This window comes from Sinohyriopsis cumingii, unplaced genomic scaffold (assembly GCF_028554795.1).
Source record: "Sinohyriopsis cumingii isolate HCF-2022 unplaced genomic scaffold, ASM2855479v2 utg000555l, whole genome shotgun sequence".
In the NCBI taxonomy this organism is placed as follows: Eukaryota; Metazoa; Mollusca; class Bivalvia; order Unionida; family Unionidae; genus Sinohyriopsis; species Sinohyriopsis cumingii.
The window spans coordinates 358299-386045 of record NW_028315910.1 but is presented as its reverse complement, the minus strand read 5'-3'; the positions used below and the strand labels follow the sequence as shown (position 1 = coordinate 386045).

The 27747-nt window shown below is 33.3% G+C and overlaps 1 protein-coding gene across 5 annotated transcripts in view; it reads left to right on the top strand.

The window, feature by feature from the left end:
• LOC149773788 (glutamate decarboxylase 1-like) overlaps positions 1-27504 on the top strand; it is a 112665-nt gene extending 85161 nt beyond the window's left edge. For all 5 annotated transcript variants that reach the window (XM_089945996.1, XM_089945999.1, XM_089945998.1 and 2 more), the window contains 6 exons: positions 980-1058; positions 5466-5615; positions 8719-8768; positions 10272-10326; positions 13512-13601; positions 20597-27504. In XM_089945996.1, coding sequence (XP_089802122.1) covers positions 980-1058; positions 5466-5615; positions 8719-8768; positions 10272-10326; positions 13512-13601; positions 20597-20770 — 598 coding nt within the window. In that variant the 3' untranslated portion in view covers positions 20771-27504. The remainder of the gene's footprint in view (positions 1-979; positions 1059-5465; positions 5616-8718; positions 8769-10271; positions 10327-13511; positions 13602-20596) is intronic.
• The last annotated feature ends 243 nt before the right edge of the window (positions 27505-27747 follow it).

Below are 27747 nucleotides of genomic sequence, written 5' to 3'. Positions count from 1 at the left end.
TCACCCCACTCTGATGTACTGCAGTCTTGAATCAAGTCAAATATTCCCTTCTTTAACCCCCACTCTGATGTACTACAGTCTTGAATCAAGTCAAATATTCCCTTCTCTTACCCCACTCTGATGTACTGATATCTTGGATCAAGTCAAGTATTCCCTTCTTTAACCCCCACTCTGATGTACTGTAGTCTTGGATCAAGTCAAAAGATTCCCTTCTTTCACCCCACTCTGATGTACTGCAGTCTTGAATCAAGTCAAATATTCCCTTCTTTAACCCCCACTCTGATGTACTGCAGTCTTGAATCAAGTCAAATATTCCCTTCTTTAACCCCCACTCTGATGTACTACAGTCTTGAATCAAGTCAGATATTCCCTTCTTTCACCTGACTCTGATGTACTACAGTCTTGGATCAAGACAAATATTCCCTTCTTTTACCCCACTCTGATGTACTGTAATCTTGGATCAAGTCAAATAAAAAGATGTTCTATATGTTGGATATGACTAAGAAATCAGGCTTGGATCATATTGTGGGATTTCATTTGGCACTCCAATTTCAATTTGAGGAGAGAATTTTAGCTCATACTGGGCACTTATTGTGCTAGGAAAGGAACGCAGTCCAATCATATCAGGTAAGTGTTACATAATTAAAATTAGTTTACCCCCACCCCTCACCTCAAAATTACCTCATTTAAATGTGTTGAATAAAATTATGCACGATATAAATGAAAATTTAAAGTTAAAAATAAAACACATGCAAACAAATTTACAAAACTTAGGAGGTCACATATTGTATTCCCAGTACTGGATGCTCCAGTAAATTCCTTATTATCATTATGCCAGTTTTATTTAATTGATCTTTTTTTCTTTATTTCCTTTCAGTGCCTATAAAATAACAAAGATGAAAAGGGAGATAAATTGCTGAAAATTATTTTTGATGTAAATATTTACTCAGTTCTTTTTATCTTTTTTTTTTTCAATTAGAGCTGATTCAATGACTTGGAACCCCCACAAAATGATGGGAGTTCCTCTGCAGTGTTCAGCGATCCTTTTGAGAAAAAAGGTACAATATTTTAGCACAAATTTGTTGCATTTTGTTGATATATATTTTCACATTTCTAATTCATTTCTTAGTTTTGGCAAAATAACTTGCATAAAATCTATTGATATTATATCACCAAGTGCAATCAAGAATAATTTCACTTCACCAAGTGCACTCAAGAGCAATTTCACTACACCAGATGCACTCAAGAGTAATTTCACTTCACTGAGTGCACTCAAGAGCAATGTCACTACACCAGATGCACTCAAGAATAATTTTACTTCACCAGGTGCACTTAGAGAGCAATTTCACTACACCAGATGCACTCAAGAGTAATTTCACTATACCAAAAGTACTGGACAGTAATATACTACACCAGGTGCACTCAAGAGTAATTTCACCACACCAAGTACACTCAAGAGTAATTTCACTAAACCAGGTGCACTCAAGGGTAATTTCTCTACACCAAGTGCACTCAAGAGTAATTTCACTATACCAAAAGCACTCAACACTAATTTTCACTACACAAAAGCACTAAACAGTAATTTCACTATACCAAAAGCACTCAAGAGTAATTTCACAACACCAGGTGCACTCAAGAGCAATTTCACTACACCAGAGGCACTCAAGAGTAATTTCACTACATCAAGTGCACTCGAGAGTAATTTCACTACACCAAGTGCACTCAAGAGTAATTTCACTACATCAAGTGCACTCAAGAGTAATTTCACAACACCAGGTGCACTCAAGAGCAATTTCACTACACCAGATGCACTCGAGAGTAATCTCACTACATCAAGTGCACTCAAGAGTAATTTCACTACACCAAGTGCACTCAAGAGTAATTTCACTACATCAAGTGCACTCAAGAGTAATTTCACTATACTGAATAAGCTGAAGAATAATTTCAATGCACTGTATGGACTGTATGCACTCAACAATACCAGGCACACTGGTGAGTAATTTCATTAAACCAAGCTCACTTTCACTACACCAAAAATACACTCATTACACTAATTGCAGTTTCATTAACAAGTCAATATTTTTGTTCATATGAAGGAACAAACATCTTGTGTTGTAAAAATTTGAAAGATATATCCCTAAAGAACCCAGATCTTGTGTTATAACATGTAGAGATATCTCCCTAGAGAACCCACTTCTTGTATTATAAAAACGCGAAAGATATATCCCCAAAGAACCCACCTCTTGTATTATAAAAAAGTGAAAGAGCTATCCCCAAAGAACCCACCTCTTGTATTATAATAACCTTTAGAGATATCTCCCTAAAGAACCCACCTCTTGTGTTATTATAACATGTAGAGATATCTCCCCAGAGAACCCACCTCTAGTGTTATTATAACATGTAGAGATATCTCCCCAGAGAACCCACCTCTTGTATTATTATAACATGTAGAGATATCTCCCTAGAGAACCCACCTCTTGTGTTATTATAACATGTAGAGATATCTCCCTAGATAACCCACCTCTTGTGTTATAATAACATGTAGAGATATCTCTCTAGAGAACCCACCTCTTGTGTTATTATAACATGTAGAGATATCTCCCTAGATAACCCACCTCTTGCATTATAATAACATTAGAGATATCTCCCTAAAGAACCCACCTCTTGCATTATTATAACATTTAGAGATATCTCCCTAAAGAACCCACCTCTTGTGTTATTATAACATGTAGAGATATCTCTCTAGAGAACCCACATCTTGTGTTGTTCTTGGAAATTAATATTTTCTTTCATGGAAATTTAGTATGTGTTATTATAACATGTAGAGATATCTCCCTAAAGAACCCACGTCTTGTGTTATAATAACATTTAGAGATATCTAAAGGACCAAGCTCTTGTGTTATATTGCTTAATATATATTCTCAATCACAAAGTATTTCTCTGTGGTATGGGGAAGCTGTGCTACATCTCAGTTGGGCAGGATTTATAGACTCCAGCAGCATGTGTCATTTTAGATGCATCTCCTGACCGTACAAAGGCTAGTCTGTTTGCAGAACTTAAATGGTAAAAATAAACCAAGAGATTAATTTTCAAAGGCAGCCCATGTGTACAAGTGTTTGAATGGACTTGTTCATTTCCAAAGTAATTGTCATCAGCAAAGTATCAATTGAGATCAAATGAAAATGGTAAACTTGATCAGTATCAACCCAAAACTGAACAATTCCAGAAATGCTTGCAATACTCTGGTGCAGTTCTCTACAATAGATGACAGATGTGTCAAAAAACAAAATAAACTTTATTTTTTTTAAACATGCATATCCATCTCAAATTTGTTTATCTTTTTATATCCTGTACTCCTGCAAAGACCATTATTGATTCGCTGTATCAGCTAAACTTCTTGGATATAAATTATATTCCTAATAATAATAATAATACAAATAAATATAATGACTTTATTTAAAGAGGGTAACACAATTAGCTAAGAATTAATCTACCTTGAGGCCCTCATACAAATGAATTTATTTATTTAAGCTGCATCTATGAAGCCACTGGATATATTGGGTTTGGAAGAAAGAAATAGAGTCGGCATTTCTAATCTCAGCTGGAATACTATTCCAGAGTGAAGTTCCAGAGTATTGGAAACTTTTAAAATAATTCCTTATTTGATTTGGGAATTTTATACTGTTTGGTAGACATGGATCACAGGTGGGGAGTATTGCCAGGTAGCCTATACTGGAATAGTGATTGTAAATATTCAGGAGCACTATTATTGGATATCCTGTACATTAATTTGGCTTTTCTCAAATGGATTCGGTCTTTATTAGGTAATATCTTTAACTTGCCAGTTAAATTTTCCTTGCTTTCTTTCTGGATTGATATTAGCCCAAATGCTCATTTTTGAAGATGTGCCAGCTTTGCTAAATTTTTATCATTTGAATTACCCCATACTGTATTACAGTAGTCTAAATAGGGTTGTATGTAACTGTTATAAAATAGTTTCCTGTGCCTTTCAGGGAGAAAATGTCTTATCCAACTGAGAAGCCATAAACTTGAATTGACTTTTTTACTGATATGTTTGAGATGTTCAGTCCATGATAGGTTATTATCTACCAAAAGAACAAGTAGTCTATCATGGCAGACCATTTGCAAATTTTTGTCATTTCATGTCATAGCTCATCACTATTGCCTTCATCTTTGTTTTATACCCTTGTTTAAATTTTTTCCTTCAATATTTCAGATTCTGTTTGTTGAGGTTTTTTTTTCTTCACCAAATTTATGGCTCATGGGAGAGTACTCTTTGTAAAAAGTGGACACTTTATTATTACTATTATTATTATTATTATTATTATTATTATTAAGGCTCAAATTAATATTATTAAAATTTCACTTAAATCATCTAGAATCAGTCCAAAACTTTGGCTTCATCTAGTAAAGTTGCTCCTGAAGGTTCTGATTGGCTGTTTGTTTTAAGATGGGTCAAACTTGAAGGTTCTGATTGGCTGTTTGTTTAAGATGAGCCAACCTTGAAGGTTATGATTGGCTGTTTGTTTTAAGATGGGTCAAGCTTGAAGGTTCTGATTGGCTGTTTGTTTTTAGATGGGTCAAGCTTAATTTCAGGTTGATTGTCAATTAATTAAAACTGGCTGTAATTGTTTTCTTGCAATCTGTGCAGAATCAGCCAATAGGTTGTGAGGTTTTCACACTTTGTTTGATATGTGTAGATGAGAAATCCTGACTTACTTGACCTAATGCAGTTTCTGTGAAATGTATAGTACATCTATTTTGAGCTCTACCAGTTTATTTTGGAACTTGTCCTTAAAGATTTTGAAAACCTATAAAATTTCCAGATTTGTATGATGCAGCCAATAAAATATTTCCAATTTGATGACAACCAATAAATTTTTCTAATTTCTTGATGAAACCAATACAGTTTTGAGGTTCCATCATAGATAGGAATAATGCTAAAACTTATTTTGATATTATGAAAATTGATAAGTGATATTCTGCAAATTGTATAGCTTACTGTGACCCTTCAAAGCTCCCATTTCTTTTGCCATTCATGACCGCAATACATCGATTCAGTCATGGAACTCCTCATAGGGCAAGTCATTTTATTGGGCTCAGTATGGTCCCTGTATAAATGTAATAACAGCAGTCAGAGACATTAGTTTGAAAATGTGAAATTGAGCTCAAATGCATTTATAAAGGGCACACAATCTCGGTTGAAAAAACATTGTTTGTGAATATTATGTGCAGAAGGTATACTTCAAGGTGATCACAATCCGTAAGCAAAGTAGTGAAGGATAGAATACTTGTATGTGATGTTTCCTGTTGATATGACATTTCTGTGATATTGATATTTCCATATAACCATTACCTGCACGATATAACTTTGCTCGTCACTTCTTGTACATTAAAATATGTCCACATATAAGGAATGCTTATGTGCGTTTGTGTATTTTCAGGGAATTTTATCTGGGGCTAATCAACTCAAAGCTGAATATCTGTTCCAGCAAGATAAACATTATGATACAAGTTATGACACTGGAGATAAGACGATTCAATGTGGACGTCATAATGACATTTTTAAACTTTGGCTTATGTGGCGTGCCAAGGTAACCTTTTTTTTGTATGTATATTATCTATAATTATGCATCTGTGTATGTGCTGCTTGACAGGCAGGTATATATATATCTTAGTTGTATGTTTTATTTTTACAGTCAGGCTTTATCTTGATCGTATGTTTTATTTTTACAGTCAGGCTATATCTTGGTCATGTGGTTTTATTTTTACAGTCAGGCTATATCTTGGTCATGTGGTTTTATTTTTACTGTCAGGCTATATCTTGGTCATATATTTTGTTTTTACAGTCGGGCTATATCTTGGTCATGTGGTTTATTTTTTAAGTTGGGCTATATCTTGGTGGTGTTTTGTTTTTACAGTCAGGCTATATCTTGGTCATGTGGTATTATTTTCACAGTCTGGCAATATCATGGTTGTATGTTTTATTGTGACAGTCAGGCTATATCTTGGTCATGTGTTTTATTTTGACAGGTTATATCTTGGTCATGTGGTCTCAATTTGACAGTCAGGCTATATCTTGGTCATGTGTTTAATGTTGGCAGTCAGGCTATATCAAGGTCATGTGTTTAATTTTGACAGTCAGATAGCATCATGGTCATGTGTGTTTTTGACAGTCAGGATATATCTTGGCCTGTAGTTTTATTTTGACAGTTATACTATATCTTGGTCATATGTTTTATTTTGACAGTCAGGCTGATCTTGGTCATACATTTTATTTTAAAAGACAGTCAATGATATCTTGGTCATGTGTTTTATTTTGACAATCAGGTTATATCTTGGTCATGTGTATATTTTGACATTCAGGTTATACCTTGGTCATGTGTATATTTTGACAATCAGGTTATATCTTGGTCATGTGTATATTTTGACATTCAGGTTATATCTTGGTCATGTGTATATTTTGACATTCAGGTTATATCTTGGTCATGTGTATATTTTGACATTCAGGTTATATCCTGGTCATGTGTATATTTTGACAATCAGCTTATATCTTGGTCATGTGTATATTTTGACATTCGGGTTATATCTTGGTCATGTGTATATTTTGACATTCGGGTTATATCTTGGTCATGTGTATATTTTGACATGCAGGTTATATCTTTGTTGTGTGTTTTATTTTGAGTCAAACTATTTTGGTCATATGTTTTATTTTGATAGTTGGACTATATGTTGGTCATGTGATTTTATTTTGACAGTCGGGCTATATCCTGATCACGTGTTTTATTTTGACAGGCTACATCTTAGTTATGTGCTTTATTTTTAATATTTATAGCAGCTGCTTCCTTTGTCTCTTTTAGGGAAGAAACTTCACCTGAAAGACAAAAGTTTTAGTATGTTTGTATTGAACAGTAAATCTTTCTTTTGTAGTCATCATGGATATCTCACTAAAAATAGATACCTTTCTGTAACATGATAGTTTATAACTTGTTAGCCTTTGACCTTATCACAAGACCTTTGACCTTATCACAAAGCCCTTGACCTTATCACAAGGCCTTTGACCTTATAACAAGGCCTTCATTAGAGGAATGACTTCTGGTCTTGTGATAAGATCGAATGTTAAGGAGTTGTAACATATGCCACAGAAAGGTATCTATTAGTTTCACTTACTGCAATGGGTGTAAAAGTTAACAGTATTGATTCTAGAACAGTATGAATTATTTTGATGTATTTTACGTCCTGCCCAAAGAATCAAGTTAAATGAGAAATACAAACACCATGCATTGTGCATTTATATGTATGCTGTGTATATATTTTCTCAAAATAGTTGGAAGTAAGACGTTATATAAAAATGACTGATTACTTTGAAACAGATGATTCAATACTTTGAGAGATGCCAAAATTATTTCAGAATTACCTATTTGAAACATATGACTCATTACTTTGAGAGAGATAGAGAGGCCAGACATATTTCCAAGTTTCCTATTTGAAACAGATAATTCATTACTTTGAGAGAGAGAGAGAGAGAAGGAGGGGCTTGACATGTTTCTGAGTTACCTGTTTGAACATTTAGGATTCATTATCATACACTATCAGCATCGGGAATTTGTATGTACATGTTACTTGTGTAGGTAGGTAGGTATCCAGACATGTATAATTGCATGTGTATATATTGTAGGATCGGAAGCAGTCTTGTTATATATTACCACTGTCTCTTAATCAGTCTAGACAGAGCTTGAGTTACAAGTCATGTTTTTAGATTACATGCTTACCTATCAATCTCCAGATCTATCTTTAGCAATTGCATGTATATAAATAATACAGTAAGTTACCTACATGTTTACCTATCAGACTCTAAATCTATCTATAGCAATTGCATGTATATAAATAATATAGTAAGTTACCTACATGTTTACCTATCAGACTCTAAATCTATCTATAGAAATTGCATGTATATAAATAATATAGTAAGTTACCTACATGTTTACCTATCAGACTCTAAATCTATCTATAGAAATTGCATGTATATAAATAATACAGTAAGTTACCTACATGTTTACCTATCAGACTCTAAATCTATCTATAGCAATTGCATGTATATAAATAATACAGTAAGTTACCTACATGTTTACCTATCAGACTCTAAATCTACCTATAGCAATTGCATGTATATAAATAATACAGTAAGTTACCTACATGTTTACCTATCAGACTCTAAATCTATCTATAGCAATTGCATGTATATAAATAATACAGTAAGTTACCTACATGTTTACCTATCAGACTCTAAATCTATCTATAGCAATTGCATGTATATAAATAATACAGTAAGTTACCTACATGTTTACCTATCAGACTCTAAATCTACCTATAGCAATTGCATGTATATAAATAATACAGTAAGTTACCTACATGTTTACCTATCAGACTCTAAATCCATCTATAGCAATTGCATGTATATAAATAATACAGTAAGTTACCTACATGTTTACCTATCAGACTCTAAATCCATCTATAGCAATTGCATGTATATAAATAATACAGTAAGTTACCTACATGTTTACCTATCAGACTCTAAATCTATCTATAGCAATTGCATGTATATAAATAATACAGTAAGTTACCTACATGTTTAAATATCAGACTCTAAATCTATCTATAGCAATTGCATGTCATTCTTTTTCCACCTTTTTGAAGGGTGATGCTGGATTCAGAGCTCAGATAGATCAAAATTTTGAAAAGGCGAAGTAAGTATTTTTATGTCTATTATTTATGATTAGTAATAGTTAAAATAATGTTATATGGTCGTTTGGTTCTGTTGTCTCAAACATTAATGTGAACATTTTGTTTATGTTGTCTGACTGAAATAGAATAACTTTTATTAAATGGCAAATTGCCTACTCAATCCATTTGTAACTAATGTTGACTGACTGATTTAAATAGAATAACTTTTATTAAAACACAAATTGCTTTGTCCTTGTGTAATTATTGTTCTCTGAATGACTTGGAATAACTTATTTTAAAATTCAAATTGCCAGCTTAGACCTTTTGTAATTAATGTTGCTAATCCTCATCGTAAATTGTCATTGGTGGTTAATTTTTAACCAGTTTGTAGTGAATATTTTTGTGTGTGTTAGATCTTGTTTCTAAATATTTGATGGTTCACAGGTATTCCTCAGATATGAAGGACATCCTTAAAAGTCATAAAGTTATTCATTACTGAAGTTATTTTGTTTACCGTTTACACTGCCAAGGCACAAACTTTGATGGAAACTCAATAAAATGTATTTTGGTTTGTTAACTTTCTTTGTGTCATTGAAAGCTTGCAGTGTGTATCAGAAATTTGTTGGAAATTCTAAAGTGATTTGAAACTAGGTGAAATCCATAGACCATGGTAGTCACAGTTGTTTGTTGACTCTTGACATGGTTCCATTCCCCATTACCCTTACCACCAGTCCTACCCTGGGAGGTGTCTACAGGATCGGAAGCAGTCTTGTTATATATGACCACTGTCTCTAAATCAGTCTAGACAGAGCTTGTGTTACAAGTCCTGTTTTTAGATAAAGACAGCCTGCAAGGTATGGCCAATATCTCTCAATCACTGTTGACAGAGTTTGGGTTACAAGCAAGATTCTTGATTACAGATGAAGACAGCATGCAAATTACGACTATTGTCTCAATCAGTGTTGACAGAGTTTGGGTTACAAGCAAGATTCTTGATTACAGATGAAGACAGCATGCAAATTATGACTATTGTCTCAATCAGTGTTGACATAACTTGGGTTACAAGCAAGATTCTTGATTACAGATGAAGACAGCATGCAAATTACGACTATTGTCTCAATCATTGTTGACAGAGTTTGGGTTACAAGCAAGGTTCTTAACTACAGATGAAACTTCAAAATTTTAACCCATCTGCAATCTTGCCCAAGGAATGCTTCCAGATTAAAAAAACTTAAGGAAAAAAAGGCAAAAAATATGGTCATCTTTTCTCAGTCATGGTAGGCTGCCAACTGGGAGACTGACTTGTGTAAGTATAGACAGACTTGTGTAAGTATAGACAGACTTGAGTAAGTAGAGACTGACTTGTGTAAGTATAGACAGACTTGTGTAAGTATAGACTGACTTGTGTAAGTATAGACTGACTTGGACAGACATTACTGTTGACAAGTTATTTGTTAAAGGATGGATAAAACACAAAAGCGATGAAAACAATGCCATGAAATACACATGTATTTGTCTACATACAGGTATATGCTACAAAATCTAGAAGCCCGGGAAGAATTTGAAGTTGTCAACCATGAAGTAAGTACCATAAATCATTAGTTTTCCATGACCACATATTTTAAGGAAACTTTATTTTTTTGTTTTTATTTTTAAGTACATCATCATCTGATTGTCAGACAGAATGATTTTAATATTGGTGTCAAGCTTGGGTGGCAACTGTTTTCAACTTTGTAATTCAATGGGTTTGATAAAATTAGGATATTATAGGTAGCAACTTTTGTTATTCAATGGGTTTGATAAAATTTGGATATTATAGGTAATGGATTTGTCACTACTTATTTTTTATTGGTTTTTAAAAAAACATTTTTTTTAATTTTGTGGATGTGATCCTTTCCTGAACTGCACAAAAACCAAGAAGCTTACTAAAGAAAGCAAGTTTACATTATTTTTCAGAATTGTAGCTTTCACATTTGTTCCCAATTATCTTGAGTTCGTTTGACATTAACTTGCCCCCTTAATGTAAACTTGGAAATTTTCACGTGGAAATTTCTTGGATTTTAAGTGTACGTTAGAAAGAAATTAGCAATAAAATTTGTATCTCCATAAAAAGGTGGCGTTGCATTAAGACAAGGGTCTACTCATGTTCATCTGTCCTTTTATCCTGCACACAGTCTCATTAGTGCAACTTGTTCCAAAGTTTTTAGCTCTACTGGAGTTTATGGAATGGCCTGTTTTGTGTCATTTGCCTGTTAGCATATGTTTTTGTTGTAACTACTCTTCCTGAATGGAAAGTCACACATTAATCCCATGCTCTAGCTTGTCTGAATTAAAAATAGAGTTCCTTGAATGTCCAAAATGGCCACCAGAGTGACCATTTTAAAAACTTTATCATTACTCCTCCTGAATAGATGGATGGCCACATAAACATGGCGTTGTCACTCTGTCTGGTTGGTCCAAAGTGTGGTGATCTGACATCAAATACGGCCACCACCACAGTCATCTTGAAAATATTATTACTGCTCTTCCTGAATGGAAAGTCATATCCACATGTGGCTTTCACCTGAAGACTTCCTAAGGTCTAGTTGGTCTGAAACTAATATTGTCTTGCTTATACATCCAGCATGGCTAATACAGTGGCCATCTTGGAAATCTTTGTACCATTATAATTCTAATCGGCATGAGGTTTTCACTACAAGACAACTTATATGTCTACCTGGTAAAAATGTTGCTGATCTGATGTCCAATATTGTCACAACAATAGCTGTTTTGAAACTCCTGTCATTGTTACTCGTCCTGAATGAAGAGTCATGTTGACATGGGATTTTCACTGGAAGACTTCTTAAGATGCTAGCTGGTCTTAAATGAAAATAGTACCGATCAGACATTTAATATGGTCACCACAGTGAAGATATTATTGCTGCTCTACTTGAATGGATGGTTATAACAACTTGGGATTTTGACTGAAGAACTTCTTATGGTGTCTAGTCGGCCATCTTAAAAACATTGTTATATATTGCTACTCTTCCTGAATGGAAAGTCATATTGACCTGGTTTTTACTTGAAGAATTCCTATAATGGGTACTTTATTATGCCAATTTGATATCAAGTATAGCAGACATCTTGAAAATCTTGTTATTGATACTCGTTCTGAATGGTTTAACAAAAGGCATTATATGATCCTAATTTGTCCCAGATAAAAATAAATCAATCAGACTCTCATTCTGGTCACCACGGTGACCATCTCGAAAATATTATCACTGTTCTTTCCAAATGAACGGCCTTATCAACATGGAGTTTTCACCAATAGACTTCTTATGGTACCTAGCTGGTCCTTAATGAAAACAGGGCAAATTGTATATCCAATATGGCTGCCACAACAGCCATCTTTAAAATTTTTGTCACAACTTTTTCTGACTGGATGATCATATTTATATGGGGTTTCAGCAAAAGACTTACAATGATGTCTACTTGGTCTTAATGAAAATAATACCAGTCTCACACCCATTATGTCCATCACAGCAGCTAATTTGAAAATCTTATTTTTGCTGAATAGTATCAGAGATGGTTTTAGAACTCAGAAGTTAAAAGAGAGAAATTGCTGTATCTTGAATTCCTGGAAATTCTTCTGAGACATTTGAGTGTCTGTCGCTTTAAGAGATTTTTGTTGGTGAATTGCTATGCAGCTTTCTAAGTACATGTATGTTGTTCTTTTCCTGAAAATGGACATATTGACAAATCAAATTGGTTCCACAAGTTTTGTTAGAGTTCTTCCCCTTTTAGTTTTGAAGCTGAATTCAGTGTATGTATGTCAGAATCTTGTGAACACAACTGGTCCACCATTTTTTGGTCATAAGTTCAAAAGTTGTTGATGGATCACTGTTATACTTTATAAATATTATAATCTTACCAGCAAATCTTTGTGCTCCAGCACATTATTTTAGAGTTATTTCCCCTACTTGGTGAGAGCCAAATGTAGATTATGATAGAATATTGTGAACGTTTCTAGGATCAAAATTTTCACTGGCTAACTAGCTTTGTTTTGAAACTTTGTACATGTTATGGCCATCATCCAAAGATGAGCATGTCAACCAATTACGGTACTTTCCGTTTATTTTAGAGTTATTGCCACACCTGCCCTGCAGCTAAATGTAGTGCATGGTAGAATCTTGTGAATGTAACTTGTCTCGAAGAATCTTGTTACATATTATGACATTTATGTATTTGTGCATAAATTGCAAACTCATTGTGCTTGTTTTTGTAAGAGTTATTGCCCATTTTTGACTTGGTGAGTTTTGTAAGAATGATTTACTGTGGTTTTTGTAAGAGCTGTTGCTTATTTTGACTTACTGATTTTTGTAAGCGTTATCGCTCTTTTTGACTTGCAGCAGATTGTAATATATGACAGAATTTTGCAAATCTAACTATTATAGTTTTTAGTGTATTAGCACATTTTGGTTATCATCAGAAGATGTGCGTGTTGAACATGCATCTAACTTGCACTATTTCAGAAGAGTTGATCTCCTTTTTTATATTAATCTCCATCATGGAGTAGGGGTGGAATGTGGGAGAGGTGCAAGTATATTCATGTTTGTAAATTGCTTAACATCATCCTGGTTTTCTCAGTAGAGCAAAATACATTAAATTGTTAAGAAAATGGTAAAAAAATTTAATTATGCCAATTTCTTGGGATTTTTCTTTTCTTATTTTGTAATAACTGAAAATATAATAATTTGTGTCTAATTTGGTTTTATGCCTTTTGACAGATGGATGGGCCAAATGTTTGCTTCTGGTACGTCCCACCTGCTTTGCGACAAATGCCTGATGGTCCAGAGAGAAGAAGTTTGCTCCATAAGTTAAATATCTTTTTGTCTATCAACATAACTATCTCTGTCAACCTATCTTTCTGTTGCATATCTATTTTTGTAGCTGCCTATCTCTATATCTGTCTACCTGTTTACATATCTATTTGTGTATCTGCCTATCTCTGTCTACCTGTTTACATATCTATTTGTGTATCTGCCTATCTTTATACCTGTCTACCTGTTTACATATCTATTTGTGTATCTGCCTATTTTTATAGCTGTATACCTGTTTACATATCTATTTGTGTATCTGCCTATCTCTATATATGTCTACCTGTTTACATATCTATTTGTGTATCTGCCTATCTCTATATATGTCTACCTGTTTACATATTTATTTGTGTATCTGCCTATCTTTATACCTGTATACCTGTTTACATATCTATTTTTGTATCTGCCTATCTCTATATATGTCTACCTGTTTACATATCTATTTGTGTATCTGCCTATCTCTATATATGTCTACCTGTTTACATATCTATTTGTGTATCTGCCTATCTCTCTGTCTACCTGTTTACACATATATTTGTGTATGTGCCTATCTCTATATATGTCTACCTGCTTACATATCTATTTGTGTATCTGCCTATCTCAATATATGTCTACCTGTTTACATATCTATTTGTGTATCAGCCTATCTCTATATCTGTATACCTGTTTACATATCTATTTGTGTATCTGCCTATATCTATATCTGTCTACATGTTTACATATCTATTTGCGTATCAGCCTTTGTCTATATCTTTCTATCTGTTTACATATCTATTTGTGTATCTGCCTATCTCTGTATCTGTCTACCTGTTTACATATCTATTTATGTATCTGCCTATCTCTGTATCTGTCTACTTGTTTACATTTCTGTGTCCATCTTTCTATTTAGAGCTGATGTCTGCCTATCTGTCAGTCTGTGTATCTATCTTTATAATCGATAAATAATAATTCCAATTGTTCTGAAATCTGATTGGATATAAATGATCATTTGATACTGATCTGGAATTTTTATGGTCACAATGTTAAATTCTGCAGAATACTTTTGGTTCTAGATGAATTCATGTGATGCTTTAAAAATGTGAATGCCTTACACAATATTAATAACAACAAAAAGTCCCCAACCACTCATCACGTGATTTCTGATCAAAATTTGGAACCCCCTGATATGTATTGCCCATCAGAAGTTAAAACAGTCCTTCCTGCGCTCCAACACTCACCCATTTTGCCAAAGAAAACATGGCAGGCTTTGCAAGCCAATCTACATTAAGAAATTATTGCATTTTGCTTAAATAGTATGTTCCACCAGGTGTTATTAAAGGTCAGCGTTATATCATGAACAGGCATTCCCGCAAAAAATTGGCAGAATTGTTGCTTTTGAAAGATCAAAATGTGTAGAAAGCAAGAACAATAAACGCTAAGACATTTGTCATCCATAATTGTTTTGCTCAGAAAAGTAATAGCATGGTTTAAACAACAAAGCCAAGAGAAAATTTAATAAAATGACCATACCAAGTGCCTTAGATCACTTCCATGACCCACTTGGACACTTTACCATATATTACTACATAAGAGTCAACAACTCTTGGCAAGCAAAGATGGGGATGCCTATTCTGGTACAATATGAAGAGGGGAATGAAATAAAACTATGAGCTATCTACATTGAAATGATTTGTTCATGAAATTTGTAGACACGATGACAGAAAGGAAGAAAATTGGAATTATAAAGACTAAATGATCATGGTTGGGTATTTATGGATGTATAAATTATTGCCTAATAGCTCACAAAGTATTTTGGACTTTATTTATTTCGTGGATGATTAAGTAAAAATTTTACATCGATAAATAATCAACTGTTATCATTTAATCCTATAATATATTTGATAATTATCCATTTTCTCACAGATTTTCTTAGCTTTATCGTTAATTTTGCTATATTATCCTAAACCTATTAGTATTTATAAAATCTGTTTTACCTTGTCTCCACCATCAAGTGTTTATTACTAAAAAACTTTCTGGATAGAAATAAATGAATTTATATTTGTTTATTATGTAGATAGAAATTATTTATTGTACAGTAGTGTACCAACCCATATGCATATAATGAAAATATGTTGATTGTACAGTAGTGTACCAACCCATATGCATATAATGAAAATATCTTGATTGTACAGTAGTGTACCAACCCATATGAATATAATGAAAATATGTTGATTGTACAGTAGTGTACCAACCCATGTGAATATAATGAAAATATGTTGATTGTACAGTAGTGTACCAACCCATGTGAATATAATGAAAATATGTTGATTGTACAGTAGTGTACCAACCCATGTGAATATAATGAAAATATGTTGATTGTACAGTAGTGTACCAACCCATGTGAATATAATGAAAATATCTTGATTGTACAGTAGTGTACCAACCCATATGAATATTATGATATGTTCATAGTACAGTAGTGTACCAACCCATATGAATATTATTATAATATGTTGATAATATGTTCATAGTACAGTAGTGTACCAACCCATATGCATATTATGCATATTATGATAATATGTTGATTGTACAGTAGTGTACCAACCCATATGCATATTATGATAATATGATGATTGTACAGTAGTGTACCAACCCATATGAATATTATGATAATATGTTGATTGTACATTAGTGTACCAACCCATATGCATATTATGATAATATGTTGATTGTACAGTAGTGTACCAACCCATATGCATATTATGATAATATGTTCATAGTACAGTAGTGTACCAACCCATATGCATATTATGATAATATGTTCATAGTACAGTAGTGTACCAACCCATATGCATATTATGGTAATATGTTGATTGTACAGTTATGTATCAACCCATATGAATATAATGAAAATATGTCGATTGTACAGTAGTGTACCAACCCATATGCATATTATGATAATATGGTCATAGTACAGTAGTGTACCAGCCCATATGAATATAATGAAAATATGTTGATTGTACAGTAGTGTACCAATCCATATGAATATTATGATAATATGTTCATAGTACAGTAGTGTACCAACCTATATAAATATTATGATAATATGTTGATAATATGTTCATAGTACAGTAGTGTACCAACCCATATGCATATTATGCATATTATGATAATATGTTGATTGTACAGTAGTGTACAAACCCATATGCATATTATAATATGTTGATTGTACAGTAGTGTACCAACCAATATGAATATAATGAAAATATGTTGATTGTACAGTAGTGTACCAACCCATATGCATATTATGATACTATGTTCATAGTACAGTAGTGTACCAACCCATATGCATATTATGGTAATATGTTGATTGTACATTTATGTATCAACCCATATGAATATAATGAAATTATGTTGATTGTACAGTAGTGTACCAACCCATATGCATATTATGATAATATGTTCATAGTACAGTAGTGTACCAACCCATATGAATATTATGATAATATGTTCATAGTACAGTAGTGTACCAACCCATATGAATATTATCATAATATGTTGATTGTACAGTAGTGTACCAACCCATATGCATATTATGATAATATGTTCATAGTACAGTAGTGTACCAACCCATATGCATATTATGATAATATGTTCATAGTACAGTAGTGTACCAACCCATATGCATATTATGGTGATATGTTGATTGTACAGTTATGTATCAACCCATATGAATATAATGAAAATATGTTGATTGTACAGTAGTGTACCAACCCATATGCATATTATGATAATATGTTCATAGTACAGTAGTGTACCAACCCATATGCATATTATGGTAATATGTTGATTGTACAGTTATGTATCAACCCATATGAATATAATGAAAATATGTTGATTGTACAGTAGTGTACCAACCCATATGCATATTATGATAATATGTTCATAGTACAGTAGTGTACCAACCCATATGAATATAATGAAAATATGTTGATTGTACAGTAGTGTACCAATCCATATGAATATTATGATAATATGTTCATAGTACAGTAGTGTACCAACCCATATGAATATTATGATAATATGTTGATAATATGTTCATAGTACAGTAGTGTACCAACCCATATGCATATTATGCATATTATGATAATATGTTGATTGTACAGTAGTGTACAAACCCATATGCATATTATAATATGTTGATTGTACAGTAGTGTACCAACCAATATGAATATAATGATAATATGTTAATTGTACAGTAGTGTACCAACCCATGTGCATATTATGATAATATGTTGATTGTACAGTAGTGTACCAACCCATATGCATATTATGATATGTTCATAGTACAGTAGTGTACCATCCCATATGCATATTATGATAATATTTTGATTGTACAGTTATGTATCAACCCATATGAATATAATGAAAATATGTTGATTGTACAGTAGTGTACCAACCCATATGCATATTGTGATATGTTGATTGTACAATAGTGTACCAACCCATATGCATATTATATGTTCATAGTACAGTAGTACAGTATATGCAACCCAAAAGAATGTCACTGGAACTGCCCTGGATGCCATTCCAGACCTGCCTGTCATGGAGGAGCTAGACACACAGCCCACCCTGGAAGAGCTCGGAAAAGCCATCGATTGCCTTGCCTGTGGGAAGGCTCCTGGAAGCGACGGCATTCCGCCTGAAGTCCTTAAGAGCGGAAAACCAGCACTGCTCCAGCCCCTACACACACTCCTCTGCCTTTGCTGGGAACAGGGATACATCCCACAGGACATGCGTGACGCCAACATCATCACTTTGTACAAAAACGAAGGAGACCGTAGCGACTGCAACAACTATCGGGGCATCTCCCTCCTCAGCATCGTCGGAAAGGCCTTCGCCCGTGTTGCCTTGGCACGCTTGCAGATCCTAGCCTCCCGCGTCTACCCAGAGTCCCAGTGTGGATGTCGAGCCGGCAGGTCAACTGTAGACATGATCTTCTCACTACGTCAGCTGCAGGAGAAGTCTCGCGAGCAGCAGATGCCCCTCTACATTGCCTTCATAGACCTGACGAAGGCGTTTGACATGGTTAGTCGGAGTGGACTCTTCAGACTCCTGCAGAAGATCGGCTGCCCCCCACGTCTGCTTGCTGTCATTATGTCGTTCCACGAGAACATGCACAGCACAGTGTGCTTCAATGGCGCAACATCTGAAGCATTCCCAGTCATTAGCGGAGTCAAACAAGGCTGTGTCCTTGCACCGATGCTCTTTGCCATCTTCTTCTCCATGCTTCTCCAGTACGCATTCAAGGACTGCAGCGAGGGAATGTACATCCATACCAGGGCTGATGGCAAGCTGTTCAACATCGCCCGTCTCCGTGCTAAGACTAAAGTCACAGAGGTACTCATCCGTGAATTGCTCTTTGCCGACGATGCAGCCTTGACATCACACACGGAAGATGGACTTCAGCAGCTGGTATGCTGCCTCTCCCATGCATGTAAGGAATTTGGACTGACCATCAGTTTGAAGAAAACGAATGTCATGGCACAGGACATAGACTCCCCTCCCTCTGTCTCCGTCGATGGGTACAATTTGGAAGTTGTTGAGAACTTCACATACCTCGGGTCTAACATCTCCAGCTCACTCTCCATTGATTCTGAGGTGGGCGGCAGGATTGCCAAGGCAGCAGCAGTGATGGCCAGACTTAACCAGAGGGTCTGGAACAACCCCAACCTCACAGAGAAGACCAAACTGCGTGTCTACCAAGCGTGCATGCTCAGCTCACTTCTCTACAGCAGCGAAACATGGACCATCTATGCAAGACACGAGAGGAAACTCAACAGCTTCCACCTGAGATGTCTGCGGCGCATTCTGCACATCCAGTGGCAGGACAAAGTACCCAACACAGAGGTTCTAGAACACGCCAACATGAACAGCATGTTCTCCATACTCAGCGAGAGGCGCCTTCGCTGGCTCAGCCATGTCAAGAGAATGGAGCCAGGTCGCATTCCCAAGGACCTGTTATATGGGGAGTTAGCAGAAGGTGCACGACCAACTGGACGACCACATCTGCGCTACCAAGATGTTTGCAAGAAGGATATGAAGACAGCAAACATCAATGTCAACGACTGGGAGAGCTGTGCAAACAACCGTTCCAGCTGGCGTCTAGCTGTCAGGCAGGGAGTTCAAAATGCAGAGGAAAAGAGAAGAATAAAGCAAGCTGAAAAGAGAGCTAAAAAGAAGGATAAGCAAAAGCGTACTTTCGAGCTATGCCATCATCTCTCGTAGACGGACGGATGCCAAGAACAGTACAGTAGTGTACCAACCCATATGAATATAATGAAAATATGTTGATTGAACAGTAGTGTACCAATCCATATGCATATTATGATAATATGTTCATAGTACAGTAGTGTACCAACCCATATGCATATTATGATAATATGTTCATAGTACAGTTGTGTACCAACCCATATGCATATAATGAAAATATGTTGATTGTACAGTAGTGTACCAACCCATATGAATGATAATATGTTCATAGTACAGTTGTGTACCAACCCATATGAATATTATGATAATATGTTCATAGTACAATTGTGTACCAACCCATATAAATATAATGAAAATATGTTGATTGTACGGTTGTATAGCAAGCCATATGGATATAATTATAATATGTTGATTGTATGCTTCCATGAAACAAGATAGCTATTTTCTTCATAACTAAAAGTCCTTAAATTCCAAGACTCTGCTTTAAAGGTACAGTAAAACCTGTCTTGAGAGACACTGCTATGAGAGACCACCTGTCTTGAGAGACCAGGTTCTCCATGTACAAATTTAGAGATTATATAGTGCTATAACCTGTTATGTGAGACCACCTGTCATGAGAGACCATTATGTTTTGTCAGAAGGGGTGGTCTTTCAAGACAGGTTCCACTGTAGTACATTTTACTGGTGTCAATGTAGTTGATGCTCTTTCTCAATCTATATTAACTTTTTCTTTCTCTTTACAGGTGGCACCAAGGTTGAAGGCCATGATGATGGAAAAGGGAACCATCATGCTTCAATACCAACCTCTGGATGACCTCCCTAACTTCTTCCGTGCTGCCATTTCCAACCCAGCCATTACCAAGGCAGACTTGGACTTCATCTTAGCTGAGCTGTGCAGGCTGGGAAATGAACTATAGCATTTGGCTATGCCTCGGTCCTTGTTTTAAACAAGATACAGTGGGTGGCAAATTAATTTCTCACTTTCAAAATTCCGTCGACTCCAACAAAAGGCAGATTTTGAAATGTCATCATGTGCATAATATCTGTACATTTATTGCAATTTGTAAAAAAATGAAAATATTCTCGTCAAATAAATATTTCTTGGACATTAAATTGGCCATTACAGTATGGCTGTTAAACATATACAAACAGTTGTTTAATTAGTCATAACACCAAAGGCCACTATTATTAAACATTATGGGAACATTATTGTTAATTGTCAGCATGCTATTAATATTATTAATATTATGCAAATTTGTGTTTTCGTCAAGGATGCAAACCTAAATGAAAATGCTGGACATTATTACAAGTTGCTAAATTAAATCATAATCGTAGAAATTACTATGGATGTTTATGAGATTTTGATAAGTGGGAAGTTGATGATCACCAGCTGTATGACCGAAGCACAGCCATAAATCATTGTAGGAGGAGGGGAGAAAGAGGTTTGTCTGTACAAGATTAAAACACCATTGTAAAAAGATGTGCGGCCATGTTGAAACTAAACAACACAATATCAGCATGATTTGCCATTTTGTTTAAATGCATATAAAAATCCGTATGAAAGCAAAATATATCAGTAGAAAGAAAAAAATCATGGTAGCTCAGATAACTACCTCAGAAATTATTTCTTTAATGGACATTGTTTGACTGATATTAAAAAAAATAATTTTATATCGCTTTCATCAATGTATATTTGCAGCATATCAAACTTCTGGCTGCATCTGCCGCACATCTTTTGGCTACTAACCTAAAGTAGTGTAAATTACAATTTTTTTAAGCGTCTTTACAGTTTTGCAGATATTTCATTACATTTTGTTGCATTAAATTTTTTGTTAAAATAATCTCGGTACTTTGTGATATTCGTTGTTTTGCAAAATTCACCAAAATATTTTGTTTTACATGTTGTTCCTAGGAATTTCAAACTTTGTACATCTGTGTCTAATGAAAATTTTCAATGTGTCACCATCAAACTTTGTACATCTGAGTGTAAAGAAAATTTTCAATGTATCACTGTCAAATGACTTTCACGAAGGAAATATATTGCATTCAAAATGAAAAGATTTTGCATGATTTAATTTCATCAGTTTTCAGGAACAGTTCATAAAAATGTTTTATGAGGGACCATAATTGGCAATAAAAAAGAAATAATAACAAAATTATGGATATGCATAGTTTAAAAGCATATTTTTAAATATGTAAAATTAAATAATCTTAATTATTAATCATATAATTAATATAAGTTTACAGTAACATCTTTTACACAGTACAAACTAAATAACCAAATAATTAATACACAGATGAAATAAGTATCAGGCCTAGTGGATCTATCAGTCACTTGAAACATATAAACAAGTAAACATGACCTATAAAAATGTCAGAAATATATTTACATACATGTATCATGCACTTGATATATACAGCATATATAAACAGTTTACTGTGATGGGATGTGAGAACATTGCATTACTTTTCTTTTTCAACAGGAATGTATTTTACTAATGTCAGTATTAAGTTCAACAAAATGTTAAACAATTTTGGACTTTATCATTGAATATGGATTTTATCAAATGAATGACTTTTAGTTTAAAGATTGGGTGACTTATTTTGCAGTTATTTGTTGTCATTGAATATAATCTTGTTAACTTAAGGTCAGGTTAAATGCAGAAACAGAACTTTCATTATTCAGTGATGTTACTATGTGACAAAGCTAAATGTTTTGTTGCAGTGTGTCATACAACTTTTATGACATGACATCGTAGTGATGATGAAGTTTAACGTTGTGTGGTAAATTGCAACTCCAACCAAATTTTATTCATGATTTTTGGGGTAACTTTATGAACACTGGAGTCACATGTTTATACATTATTTTGTAACGCTCATTCATAGGTAAAACTGAACGTGTAAAGAACAAAAAGACTTTGTGATGTCATCAGACATTATATGTTCATCTGCTTCTTGAGTGCGGAGATTTAAAAAAAAAAAATTTCGGACTGCACAGAATACTTACTATTACAGATGTTTGTAAAGAGCTTTGGAATTCCAGATGCTATCAAGGACAACCCAAAAGTAGCCCCACATTTGAGTCTTTCTAGATATGATTCTGCTTCTGAGTTGAAATGTTAAAAATTGTTATAGAGATAGTGCTCCCAGATTTTTCCCACCATCATGACCTATTATAAGAAAGGAATATCAGAAAATACGTTCAAGATGCAGAGGTAAATGTCCAGGTAGATGTGATGTGTGCTATCATCTTAGAGGTAGATCTTTTAATGAATCTGCTTTTTTAAGGATCGCTGAAAACAATTCACAAATAGCCATGACGTTAACATTCGATAGTTGAAAACAATTCACAGCTAGCCATGATTTTAATTTTTGATCCCTGAAAGCAGTTCACAGATAGCTGTGATTATGATCTCTGATGGCTGAAAACAAGTCACAAATAGCCATTATTATAATCTCTGATTGCTAAAAACAGGTCACAAATTGCTGTGATTTTAATCTCTTATGATACAAGTACTATTCAATTTATATGTGTGGGTCTCATCTTTGAAAAACCAAGTCTTTTATTTCTGAGGCTCTTCATTGTGGAGTTTTCCTAAAAGCTAACCCCAAACTAAAGGTGAAATGCCTGGTTTGAGGAACTGTCAAACAGACATCTCTTTAAAATCGGTCATATCTTTAAAATCAGTCATCTCTTTAAAATCAGTCATATCTACACACATTACTTGTGAGAAGAATATATTACTTGAAGGAATGAAAATGAGAAATTTAGTTTCTATTTTTCTGGCTTTTTCTTGCACTCTTTCTGCAGTTGACCTATTGACAGCTGACATTTAAGTCACTCATAATCCAGGTGTTAATCATTGCATAATTGCTTCTGTGCTGCTAATTGATCTGAGTTCTAATTGACAAGCCTTTCACACTGAGGCAGCATTCAGTTGTTTTTTTTACAATATGTTCAAATTTAGTCTTTTTTAATTTTGCTATTCGTTTTGAAAGCTTGCCAAAAATTTGTGTTTACAAAATATTTATGAGACAATCTCTGATTTTAATGAATATGGGTCAATGAATCAGTGGGTCAGCTCTGGTGAAAGGTGTTCTCTACAAAGTATTTAGGCATAAAGATACATGGTAGTGTGCAAATATATGTCACTAAAGTTCTTTGCTGTGTCATATGAAACTTTATGAGCTCCAGCATATAATAGTGTTTTGAACATTTTTCTTAATGGGGTCATAGTAGTTGTAAGTATAATGGAATATAATGTTTGTGGTTTTTACCTAACAACTTTCTGGATTTGGTTAATTTACATTTAAATCTTGATGTAGTAAATGCAGTGGTGACAAGGTGAAGGTCATCATATGAGAGAAATGAAAATTAAGTCCTCATATGAATTGTACTTGGGGATTTTCTAATGTGGTATATATACTGGAGACAAGAAGAAAACCAATTTTTTATTGTGGAAAATAAGTAATTAGCATAATATAATTGCCTAGAAAATTATACATCTTGTGGGTGTAATAAACTACTGATCCAAAATATTCTCTTTCAAATGTATCAAATCTCCAACATTGAGTTGTCTCATCTTGATTACTCTTCACCAGATGCTTTTAAAGTTACAAATTATAAATGCATTTAGTGGGACCTTAGTCCAAATATGTTATAGGTTAAATCTTGTCTAATGGCCTGCTTTTAGGATTAGTTTTTTCACTGTTGAAAAATTATGTTTTCAGATCTTGACAGTACTGTTTCAAAATAATCCATTTTCTGTATTTCACTGTTTAAAAATAATCCATTTTCTGTTTTCACAGTTTCAAAAATAATCTATTCTCAGTTTGGTTAAAATTCATTCACAGTTCTTCACTGTGTAAAGGTAATCCATTTTCAGTTCTTCACTGTTTAAAAATAAACCATTTTCAGAACTTCACAGTTTACAATATCAATTTTCAGAACTTCACTGTTTAAAAAAATAATTCATTCTCAGTTTGGTTAAAATTAATTCTCTATTCTTCACTGTTTAAAATTAATCCATTTTCTGTTTTTCACTGTTTAAAAATAATCTGTTTTCAGAACTTAACTGTTTCAAAAATAAACCATTTTCAAGTTTTGAGTTAGAATTCATTTTCTGTTTTTTGCTGCTGAAAATTAATCATTTTCAGTTCTTCACTTACTGTTTAAAAATAATCCATTTTCTGTTTTTCACCATTTAAAAAATTCATTTTCTGTTGTTTTTTTTACTGTTTCAAAAATAATCCATTCTTAGTTTGGTTACAATCTATTCTCTGTTCTTTACTGTTTAAAAATGATCCATTTACAGTTCTTCACTGTTTACAAATAATCCATTTTCATTTCTTTGTGGTTTGAAAATTCTGTTTCAGTTCTTCACTGTTTGAAAACAGTCCATTTTCTGTTTTTCACTGCTTCAAAAATAATCCATTATCAGTTTAGTTAAAATTCATTTTGTTTTTCATTGCTTAAAATAATCAATTTTAGTTCTTCATTTTAAAAATAATCCACTTTCATTTCTTCATGGTTAAAAAATCCAATTTCAGTTCTTCACTTTTACAAATAATCCATTTCCATATCTTCCATTTAAAATGATTCTATTTTCAGTTTTTCACTGTTTGAAAATAATCCAATTTCAGTTCTTCTCCGTTTAAACGAAGCCAATTTCAGTTCATCACTCATATTAAAAAAATCTATTTTTAGTTTTTTTCTGCTTAAAATAGTCCATTTTCAATTCTTCAGTTTAAAAGATAATCAGTTCTCAGTTTTGTTTTAAAATAATCCATTTTTATTTCTTCTCCCCTGGTAAAAAAAAAATCAATTATCAGTTATTGGATGTCTAAAAACAATCCATCGTCTGTTCTTCACTGTTTAAAATCCATTTTCAGTTCTTCGCTGTTAATATATAATTCATTTTCAATACTTCACTGTTTAAAAATTCATTTTTAGTTTGTTATTTAAAAATAATCCATCATTAGTTTTTCACTGTTTGAAAATCCATTTTCAGTTTCTGTTTAAAAAAAAATCCATTTTCAGTTCTTCACTGTTTAAAATTACATTTACAGTTTCTGTTTAAAAATAATCCATTTTCAGTTCTTCACTGTTTAAAAATACATTAACAGTTTCAGTTTAAAAATAATCCATTTTCAGTTCTTCACTGTTTATGTTCAAAACTAATTCATTTTTGTTTCTTCAGTATAAATCTAATCAATTTTTATTTCGTCACTGTTTAAAAATAATTATTTTCAGTTATTTGCTGTTTAAAATATTACATTTTCACTTCTTCACTGTTAAGAATAACCAATTTTCACTTCTTCACTCTTTAGAAATAATTTTCATTTCTTCTCTCCGTTTAAAAATCCATTTAAAATTATTCACTGTCTAAAAATAATCTACCTTCAGTTTTTTTAATACTGTTTATAGACAATTCATTCTCAGTTATTCACTGTTTAAAAATTAAATTCATTTTTAGTTCTTGTTATTTAAAAGTAATCGATCATCAGTTCTTCATTGTTTGAAATAATCCTTTTCAGTTCTGTATGTGTGTGATTTGGAATTTTTAACATAGCTTTAACAATATTTCAGTCATATCACTACGATGTCCACAGTGTGGCAGTTTATAGTGATGTCTAGCACTGGGGCATCATGCCACAGACATGTAGTATCATGTTCCACCCATTCACATTATCCTGACACCAGGCCGACCAGTCCTACACTAACCTCTTAATGTTGGGTGCCTAGCGAGGAAGTTGCTTCTACCATTTTTTTAAATATTTGGTATGATTCAGACGGGGTTCAGACTCATGACCTCTCACATTCGAGGCAGATGCTCTAACCACTTAAGCCACAAAGTCTTTTTGTCAGTTCATGATTGTTTAAAAATCCATTTTCTGTTCTTCGCTGTTTAAAAAATCCATTTTTATTTCTTCACTGTTTAAAAATAATCCAATTTCAGTTCTTCATTCTTAACAATTATCCATTTTTAGTTCTAAAATATTTAAAAATAATCCATTTTTATTTCTGCGCTGTTTAAAAATAGTTCATTTTCAGTTCTTTGGTGTTGGAAAAATTACATTTTCAGTTCATCACTGTTAAAGTAAATCTCTTCACTATTTAGAAATAATTCGTTTTCATTTCTCTCCACTGTTTAAAAATCCATAAAAAAGTAATCCATCTTCAGTTCTTCACTGTTTAAAAATCCATGTTCTGCTCGTGACTATTTAAATATAATCCATTTCAGTTCTTCACAATTTATAAATGAGCCATTTTTAGTTATTCACTATAAAGAATCTATTCTCAGTTCTTCACTCTTTTTTAAATAATCGATTTTCAGTTCCTCGCTGTTTAAAATAATCCATTTTCATTTCTTTTTCACCGTTTAAAACCTAATTTCAGTTATATGCAAGGTCTAAAAATAATCCACCTTGTGTTCTTCACAGTTTAAAATAATTCATTTCTAGCCCTTCATTGTTATAAACAATTCATCTGAATTTCTTTAGTTTAAAATCGATTTTCAATTCTTGACTTCAAAAAATATTTTCAGTTCTTCACTTTAAAAAAATAATCTATTTTCAGTTGTTCGCTGTTTAAAAAAATCCATTTTTAGTTCTTCACTGTTTTTTTTTAAATAAAGATAATCCATTTTCAGTTCTGTACTGTTTTTTGTTCTTAACTGTTTAAAGATTATCAATTTTCAAAACTTCGCCCTAAAAGCAATCCATTTTCAGTTCCTCACTGTTCAGAAATAACATGTTCGTTTCTTCTTCACTGTTTAAAAGTCAATTTTCTATTATTCACTGTTTAAAGTTAACACTTCTTCAGTTCTTCATTGCTTACAAATAATTCTTCATTTATTTAGTTTAAAATCCATTTTTATATCTTCACTGTATT